General features: G+C 40.5%; 1 protein-coding gene across 1 annotated transcript; it reads right to left on the reverse strand.

Annotated features, from left to right (window-relative positions):
* Positions 1–475: 475 nt before the first annotated feature.
* Positions 476–9,450, reverse strand: LOC139416124 (palmitoyltransferase ZDHHC21-like). Its single transcript, XM_071164445.1, has 8 exons — positions 9,271–9,450; positions 8,591–8,755; positions 8,406–8,504; positions 8,150–8,261; positions 7,640–7,778; positions 7,155–7,271; positions 4,355–4,398; positions 476–4,071 (listed from the first exon to the last, which is right to left on the reverse strand). The coding sequence occupies exons 2-8, from the start codon at positions 8,742–8,744 to the stop codon at positions 3,927–3,929; spliced, it is 810 nt and encodes a 269-aa protein (XP_071020546.1). The 5' UTR covers positions 8,745–8,755; positions 9,271–9,450; the 3' UTR covers positions 476–3,926.
* Between the last annotated feature and the right edge of the window lie 60 nt (positions 9,451–9,510).

Genomic DNA, 9,510 nt, shown 5'->3' on the forward strand with positions numbered 1-9,510 from the left:
AGGAACGGACTCCATACTTGTTGCCAGTTTAAATCGTTTGGAAGACAACAATGGTAGCATAAATTTAATTCTGGGTTCATGCACACATTATGACCGCTTCATTGAGTTGTTAAGACCTGGGGTTAGGGACAATTGACAAAGACGACCCACATATTGTTTTACTGAATTCAAACAGTGAATATTCATAACTACATACTTTGTTGGGTTTTGACTTTAGGCACATTGTGTAAAAACAGTGCCTGACCAAGATGAAGGGTCTGTTAAATGTATCCTCAAAGTTTTTGGGGTGCAGGACTTTGCTCCAACCCTACTCTAATACCTGACTGAGCTAATAAAGGTCCTGATGAGTAGTTGATTAGTAGTACCAAATGTGTTTTAGCAGGGCTGGTGCAAAAGCCTGCACAGCCAGTGGCTCTCCAGTAGGAGGGTTGGCCACCTCTGATGAACAGAAATTAGCAGGAAATAACAAAGCACATTTAAGAACTTAGTTACAGCCTTTATTTAGTAAATAATTATGTGTATTGGCAGCATTCATATTCTCATGATTAAAACAATGGGTGTTTTCTTAATTGTCAAAGAAAATGAATATAATTATAACCTGAGACACAGAAAATAACCAACATGTATCACATTAACTTTAAATTCGGCCTTCCCAAAACAGATTTGAACTGAACAATTTTTTAAAAGCTCAAACTGAATTTCAAGTCATTAATAAATTCCTTTACTTCCATCAGTTAAAAACACTTTTTAAATCAAAATATTTCCCTGAAATTGATTCTCAAATGGACAATATTAGGCCCAAACTGATGTTCCATTCCTTATGCCATACCTTAATCTATCTGTAAGTTAACTAAATATTCAAATTTTCAGAATATAGGTATCATGGGTACAATAAAAAACAGTAATGGTTTGTAGGTAATGTCAAATGTAGGTGGCTATTTGAAATGCATGTATATGCGAGGCAATGTATGTGAGGCATACCAACATCTTAAGAGACATTCCCTTTAAATATATGTTATGTTGAGTATACGGACGTCTACATTATATTTAAGTTATGGAGATACATTTCAATTGAACTCAATGAAATTCAATTCCATCTTATTGCAACATCTTGAGGACAAAAGAGTCTTAAGCTTCAAGCCTCTACATTCTCATGCATCCTCAAGTCAGTCTTGATGTCAGGTTGGAGCCCAATTCATTACACAACAGTCAGGAATATATGATGTATGATATATGCACAACACATTTATGATCTACTGTATATATACATTCTTCTTAATTACATTGAGAAAGAAAAGTTGTTGCAGCAAAAAGGCCTAACGAGAATCATTTAGCCAAATGCATGAGTCAGCACAACATTGGTACTTCAAGCTGAAATCTCTAACTGTAAAATATTGGTGCTCTTATATGTAAAAATAAATATGTAAACAACAGGTAATTTAACCTGAACATGCATGAATCACGTGTCGATTACATTAGATTCAAAAATGTTAAGACGTATGCCGCAACTACAAGACTCAATACAGATGTAGAATCTTAATTTGATTACCCAGTTGCAGGAGAACTTTCCTGCAATGGAGGCAATTGTATTTGAGGTTTAAAAAGGCTTCTGAAATTTGTAATTTCCACTTTGACATTTCAGACCTGATTTTTCCTTATGAAAAATGTATCAATTCAACAAAACGTCAATTCATTATAATCCACATAATAATTCACGTCCTGTTGTTGCAGGATAATTGTTCGTGCAAACTGGCTCAAATTAAGATCCTACATCTGTATATGTGGACTTTCCTTCCTAGTACATTTGTAATTTAGCATAGACACTTATCTAGAGCCACTTATTAAAAGTTAATTATAATAAGGGGGCTAAACAACCAACAAAAAAATACCTATGTTAATGCTATGGCAAAGGTTAATGGCAAATTCCTTACTAAAATAAAAAAGTGCTAAATTCTAAGATCATGGGATGTAATAAAGTGCAGATTTCAGTAGCACGAAGTTGAATGATTACAGAGGAAGTGGTACATTACATTATATAGTGTCATAAGACAATGGAGGATCCATCACAAGTGATGAAGTTAGGAGAGAGATAACGTTTAAGTAGGGGAGGGTTGGGGAGTGTAGAAGACACACATGCAGCAGGGGACCTAGCATCAAGCCCTGTGGGACACCAGTTGATGTAATGAGCATACAGTTCCTCACCAGGGTCCTTTTTAGACTTACAGTTGATGTAGTGTTAAAAAACAAAAATTGTACATGGTTTAAGACAGTTGGTGGCACTCCTATTGGTGACGTGCCATTGACAAATATTTCAAGTCTAAACAAAAAACATGTATTTTTCATTATTGTAACATTAACATTCCCCATATATGATGCATCTTATATGATGAAGTAAAGAGTAGAAAACATACTACAATGTCAACCAGGAAATTCAAATTAAAGACCCCATTGTTATTACAACAACAAAAAAGATTCCAGCGTCCACTACCATTTACGACCAATCAAGCTACAGAAAAGGAGAAACTAGAAATATGACAGACAATTTACAGCAGCCGTCCCCACATTCAACATAAGAGCAAATCAACATCAATCGGTGCCTACTCACTTACATGTACAGTGTTCTGAGACTCCACTGGGCCTTACATTTAGGTACAGGAGACAACGTTATTATCATACATTCAATACATAAAAAATGATCAACTCAACAAGTGATGAGAACATTGAAATAAAAACGTTAAAAGATTAAAAGAGGAGTTATTCTTCAAAGATTTCTACAGCATATGTATGTTGAAAAAATGTGGAATGTGTTCAAAAGAATATAGAGGTAATATATCAGTGCATATGCACAATGTTACAGCCAAGTGTACAACAGCAGATAGATATAAATACAAGTATTTGGTATAGCTTGAAATAAATGTTGATACAATCCACTTGTTTCACTGTGACTCCCCATTGGGACATGTTTCAAATCATCTTCGTTGGTAAGGTTAAATAATTTGGCAATAGGCAGTGTAGAGGTTTGAAAAAGTCTCAAGCAAACATAGTGTTTTATAACAGATGACTTTCTAGCATTGTGAGATGTTTCTAATCAGGGATATCTGTGAAAGTTCAGCACTTCTGTGGAAATGTTGTCTAATTGATAGTAATGAAAGTGGAACACAAGACATTACCGCTGTGGATGGAAAATAACTCATGGTTGGTTACTATGTAGTTAATATTAAGGTGTTACTAGTGGTAGGAGCATCTTTTAAAAAATCTTTAAAATAAATATTAGTGTAAACAGTAAAGCAAAGGAACCCTTGAACCATATACTTATGGAATGCCGTTAAATCATGGTACTGCTTTACAATATAGCAACCCATAAACCAACTTGCCAACTTCTTCCCAAAAAATTGACTTAAATAGCCTTCTGTAAAAAAGCGTGTATCCAAACCATTTGGGAGACTGACTAAAAGTGTCATGGCACAAATTATAGAAAAATTAGGCTGTGTATTGGGGACAGAATTAGGGTTAATATTTAGTGTCGTTTGAAGGTCTACATGGTCCTATAATCAACTTGAGGTTCTTAGTGATTTCCTTTTGAGTTTCTCTCAAAAGCAATTTCCCTTTAAAGTGGTTTCCGCAATGGGACAATAGAGCACAATGGAGCCCCTAGTAATGATTAGAAAGGGGACTAGGTTGCACTTGGTAACATGTACTCGAGTTTGTGATCCAGTTCAGGCACTGTCAATCCTACATCCTAGAGAGAAAGACAAAAAGACTGTGTGTATCCACTGGCCAACCAAGACTACCACCGAGCTTAGATGGCACAAAACAGGGAGGTGAAGGCAGGAGGGGGGGGGGGGCGAATGTGTGCACAGTGTATTCTCTGTCAGAGATGGCAGCCTATCGTCTGGTTCGAAGTGGGACAGAGCTCCTTCACTTATCTACACGTGAGTGCGGAAGTGGTGGGGAAAGGTCAGCGGTTGCCTGCTCCTCAACGGGATGAACCACAGGACTTTCCAGGTGGTGCCAAACACCTCAGCCAGAGTCCGCTGCCAGGATTCCTTTGACCCACCACCAGCCCCGCCTCTGTGAAAGAAAAAGGAAAAATGATGTGCATAAGCATGCAAGTCCGAATGGTCCCTAAAGAGGAAAAACAGAGGTCCTAACACTTGTGGAACACCAAATTCAACGAAATAGTACTGAGATGATTTGTCAACTAGCAGGCTGGACAAATTGTTTCCATCCAGATCAGTAAAACATGAAAATGAAGAGGCTGTCCACAGAGCCCAACAAAGTCTGCAAGTACTAAGAGGATTTTATTGTCGCTTGTATCAAAGGCAGCACAAAGGAGCAAACCCATGGTACTTACATTTTATTTGAGAAGTTAGCCATTTTCTCAATGGTGGTGGTGTCCTGTTAGAGGGTCACACAAGAGGGAAATAGTTTAAACAGTTAACATATTTGAGTAGTTTGCATGATCACAGACTGCCCTGGAACATTTATTTGCATTAATTAACAAGATGTACTTAGCCAGGCAAACCTCTTCAAGTGGAGGCCTTACACACAAAGCGATTCATCAAACAGAAAACACACCAAATACAAATGAGACGTAATTTTAAAAAATCAACTTTCTTTAACTTTAGGCAAGTCAATAAGGAACAAATTCTTATTTACAATGATGGTTTACCCCGGCCAAACCCTAACAACGCTGCATTAATGCACCTGCCCACCTGTGCGGATTTCCAAAGGTTTCCAAAGTCAAGATGTTTTCTGAAAAGGACCTCTATCTGTTTAATCAACAATCAAAACAGCTAACTATCACATGACTATGCGTTTACTGTACATTTGTAACATATTGTTATCATCTTATTCCTGTTAGGTTGCTTTCTCGGTTAATAACAAGCAACTGACCAACCTCCTGCCATTGCCCTTCCTCCTTACCATATGTTTTGTTGTATTAAAATAGCCAATAGCTTCTGGTGGCGTACATCCATACATTGAGACTTGGAGGTGTAGGGCTTTGGCCAATCAGCAAATATTTTACTAAGCCTGTTCACAGGTCTGTGCAACAACAAGACGAGTGAGTATTGGACTAACTAGGCCTTCCTAAGCTGCGAGAAGGACCCGTGTTTACCTACAGGGACATTAATGGCTTAGCAGTCCAGATGGTTTTACTCAGCTGGGCTCACATTTAAGCTTTTAAGTCTATTGCACCTTGGTGTTGGTTCATTACATCCTGTCAATCCACTCACAGAGGTTAAAGGTGAGGGCTCATCTAGGTCATGACAGCCAAGGACACAGAAAAGTTTACAAACACATCCTAATATTCCAACTACTTTGAGAGCAATAGGTACAAATCTGGTCTGAGTGTGGATACACTAGTCACATACCCAAGGAACAGAACTGAGGCCGAATGGCATACGTCAATCAGTAAACAGTGTATAACGTGCTACTTTGACATACAGTGCATTCGGAAAGTATTCAGACCCCTTCACTTTTTCCACATTTTGTTATGTTACAGCCTTATTCTAAAATGTATGAAATAGTCCCGTCCCCCCCTCATCAATGTACACACAATATCCCATAATGACAAAGTGAAAACAGGTTTTTAGAAATGTTTTCAAAGTTATAAAATAACAACAGAAATACCTTATTTACATAAGTATTCAGACCCTTTGCTATGAGACTCGAAATTGAGCTCAGAGGCATCCTGTTTCCACTGATCATCCTTGAGATGTTACTACAACTTTATTGGAGTCCACCTGTGGTAATTTCAATTGATTGGACATGATTTGGAAAGGCACACACCTGTCTATATAAAGGTCCCACAGTTGACAGTGCATGTCAGAGCAAAAACCAAGCCATGAGGTCAAAGGAACTGTCCGTAGAGCGCCGAGACAGGATTGTGTCAAGGCACAGATCTGGGGAAGGGCACCAAAACATTTCTGCAGCATTGAAGGTCCCCAAGAACACAGTGGCCTCCATCATTCTTATATGGAAGGAGTTTGGAACCACCAACACTCTTCTTAGAGCTGGCCGCCCGGCCAAACTGAGCAATCGGAGGAGAAGGGGAGAGGGGGGTCAGGGAGATGACCAAGAACCCGATGGTCACTGACAGAGCTCCAGAGTTCCTCTGTGGAGATGGGAGAACCTTCCAGAAGGACAACCATGTCTGCAGCACTCCACCAATCAGGCCTTTATGGTAGAGTGGCCAGACGGAAGCCACTCCTCAGGTTAAGGCACATGACAGCCCGCTTGGAAAAGGCAGCTAAAGGACTCTCAGAACATGAGAAACAAGATTTTCTGGTCTGATGAAACCAAGAGAACTCTTTGACCTGAATGCCAAGCATCACATCAGGAAGAAATCAGGCCCTGCTCATCACCATTACCACCCCTACGGTGAAGCATGGTGGTGGCAGCATCATGCTGTGGGGATGCTTTTCAGCAGCAGGGACTGGGAGACTAGTCAAGATTGAGGGAAAGATGAACAGAGCAAAGTACAGAGAGGTCCTTGATGAAAACCTGCTCCAGAGTGCTCAGGACCTCAGACTGGGGCGAAGGCTCACCTTCCAACAGGAAAACGATCCTAAGCACACAGCCAAGACAATGCATAAGTGTCTTCGGGACAAGTCCCTGAATGTCCTTGAGTGGCCCAGTTAGAGCCCGGACTTGAACCCGATCGAACATCTCTGGAGAGACCTGAAAATAGCTGTGCAGTGACACTCCACATCCAACCCGACAGAGTTGGTGAGATCTGCAGAGAAGAATGGGAGAAACTCCCCAAATACAGGCGTGCCAAGCTTGTAGCGTCATACCCAAGAAGACTCAAGGCTGTAATTGCTGCCAAAGGTGCTTCAACAAAGTACTGGGTAAAGGGTCTGAATACTAATATAAATGTGATATTTCTGTTTTTTATATATGCATTTGCAAAAATGTCTAAAAACATGTTTTTGTTTGGTCATTATGGGATATTGTGTGTAGATTGATGAGGGGGAAAAAAATCTAAGTAATCAATTTTAGAATAAGGATACTACGTAACAAAATGTGGAAAAAGGGAAGGGGTCTGAACACTTTCCGAACGCACTGTACAACAACAACTTTGATATTTACTTGACCACAATTTTCTGACCACAATCTGTAATGAGAGACAGGAGAGAGATTTGACTCACTGTCAGGATGCCAGCCAGCTGAGTGTAGAAGAGGCTGCTCATGCCTCCGAACATCACCAGACCCATGATCGCAGACACTCGTATCAGGGCGAGCTCGTGACGCGCAGTAAATGCCTCCTATGAGAGAACCAGAAGAGGCCAAAGTCAACTTCACAGCACCATGCACATACCCCCGTCCACCTTCCATACATTCAGCATACCATCCCCATTCAAATATGAATCATCAAAACAGACGGGAGAGTGCTTTTTATGTGTCTAACAGACAGGGATCTGTGAGAGCTTGATACCATACTTTCCAAGGAAATAAGTCACATCTTGACTTAGGACGTAATCAAAAACTCTGACGAAATGCTTCCTTGTGATCGCTTTTACCAAATAGAACCAAGTCATGATTCAAACCATGTAGGGTTCTGTCCGGTGATTCATTCCTTGAATTAATGCTAGTTCGGTGTTGATAAGGCCTCACTTTTCATTCTTGACTTTACCTGGTCCAATGTTGTTAAGGACTGGAAGTAATAGTACTGGCAGAAGTCCAGAGCCAGGGTGAACAAACTGAGGACCTGTGTGTAAAAACAGAGCTGCAAAAAGAGCCAGTGGTTGTCCTCCCCTACACAATTATTGATCCTGCCAGGAGACAAGAGGGAGAAATTATATATTTTACAGGACTGCTCATAGGCCTAGTTACAAGCTAGTCAAATATCAAGCAGATTTTCCTAAGAGGATAAACATTTTTTTTAGGCATAAACCGTTCAATTAACTGTCTATTTCTTTTAGCAATGTGGCAAATGGCAATCCTGGGGGTGCTGCTAGAGAAGAGGTGCAGTGTAGGGTGTAAATACTGTACAGGCGGCCCCCTCTCTTGGCCAGTTTGAGGAAAGACAATATCACCATCAGCTCTTTGAATGCTACACAAAATGCAACATTTCCCCCCACAAAGAGCTGCCCTGTATAGCTGAATCTCCTAGGGGAGTGATAGAAGTGTCTGAAGCCTTTACCATGGACAGTGGTGGTCCATTCTACGTACACAATGGCCACAACGACTGCAGTGGTGGGACCTTTTCGGTCTCATCATGTTGCACTTGCTACACATTTCCCACTGCTCTCGCTCTGAAACAAAGTAACAACAAAGGTCTCCATGTCATGACTGACCATGTCAAATGATATACTTTTGTCCTATAAAAAACCTTATATCAGCGGATCTTCTATCTGTATTCATGACACAGAGGGAGAGGCTGTGGAATGCCACATTACCTGAGTGAGGGATGTGGGGTTCGGTTGGGAGTCTGCCAGGGTCGGCTGTAGAAGCTCTAAAAAGTGCTGCCATACAGAAGGCTGATGCTAAGTAGTAACCTAAGAGTAGAGGAACAGGATGACTATAGCAGTAAAAGTCTTTGATTATTCAGAAATAACTCCTGGTCTGTGGGATTGATACTCACTGACAACCAAGGCCCAGTGGATATGACCCTCATAGAAATGTGGCAGCAGCACCAACTTGGGAACGAAGAAGGAGTTGTAGAGCCAGATGGCAAACACCACACTGATGCAGAACCAGCCCATGGGGTCCACCACAAAGTGCAGCCGAAGCTTCATGGTTCCTGTGACTTGGGGACACAGAGAGACGAAGTATCATAACCTTCCCTGGAGAAAAATATATGGATATGCCCATTGGCAGCTTATGATCAGTGTTAATCAATAGGTTAGGTTGCACCTGTGAAGGTCTAACTCAATAAAAATTGAGCTCATAGTCAACTTTATCTCACTTTCTCATACTCGTCTGATTCTTATTGGATGCCTGTGTACATCATGAATCAATGATGACATGTTAGTGTGCACCCCCACCAATAAATCACATTATGACACACACACACAATAATGTAATACATTCTGATTGTACCTTAACATACTGACACTTTACTAGCTAGCTACATATTTTCTGAAAGTAGACCATGTCAAGCATACAAGGTAGACAGTAGACACATGAAAAATATATTGATTGCTGGCGAGCTTGTCTGACAGGTAGCTAGCTAGCTACGCGCGGGCTTGGTCTTTGTAAATAGCTAGCAGTAACAGATCAAAATGTAGCTAGCAATCACATGACTTTAGTTACTCCACCTACACGTCAAGCTGGGGATATGTATTCCTAAAATTCAGAGGGATACCCCACTTATTAGTACTGTCTTTTCCAATGAGTCCACCGGTTCAGTTCTTAGTGAGTACTTCCGTGGAGATGCCGCAAATGAAATATTCTGTGACTGTGTTTTGATTTGCTGTCAGAAAGATTAGTCCTGCTGCCACCTACTGGAGGTGCGTTCGAACTTTTTTGTATAATGTATTTTTTTGTAAGCCAAATAAAATA

The sequence above is a fragment of the Oncorhynchus clarkii genome, chromosome 9, assembly GCF_045791955.1.
Source record: "Oncorhynchus clarkii lewisi isolate Uvic-CL-2024 chromosome 9, UVic_Ocla_1.0, whole genome shotgun sequence".
NCBI classification, from domain to species: Eukaryota; Metazoa; Chordata; class Actinopteri; order Salmoniformes; family Salmonidae; genus Oncorhynchus; species Oncorhynchus clarkii.

Coding starts and splice junctions, on each gene's coding strand:
- LOC139416124 (XM_071164445.1), bottom strand. CDS start 8,744: ATGAAGCTTCGGCTGCACTTTGTGGTGGACCCCATGGGCTGGTTCTGC. Junction 8,262..8,405: donor ACCCCACATCCCTCACTCAG/GTAATGTGGCAT, acceptor ACTTTGTTTCAG/AGCGAGAGCAGTGGGAAATG. Junction 4,072..4,354: donor GCTAACTTCTCAAATAAAAT/GTAAGTACCATG, acceptor TTTCTTTCACAG/AGGCGGGGCTGGTGGTGGGT.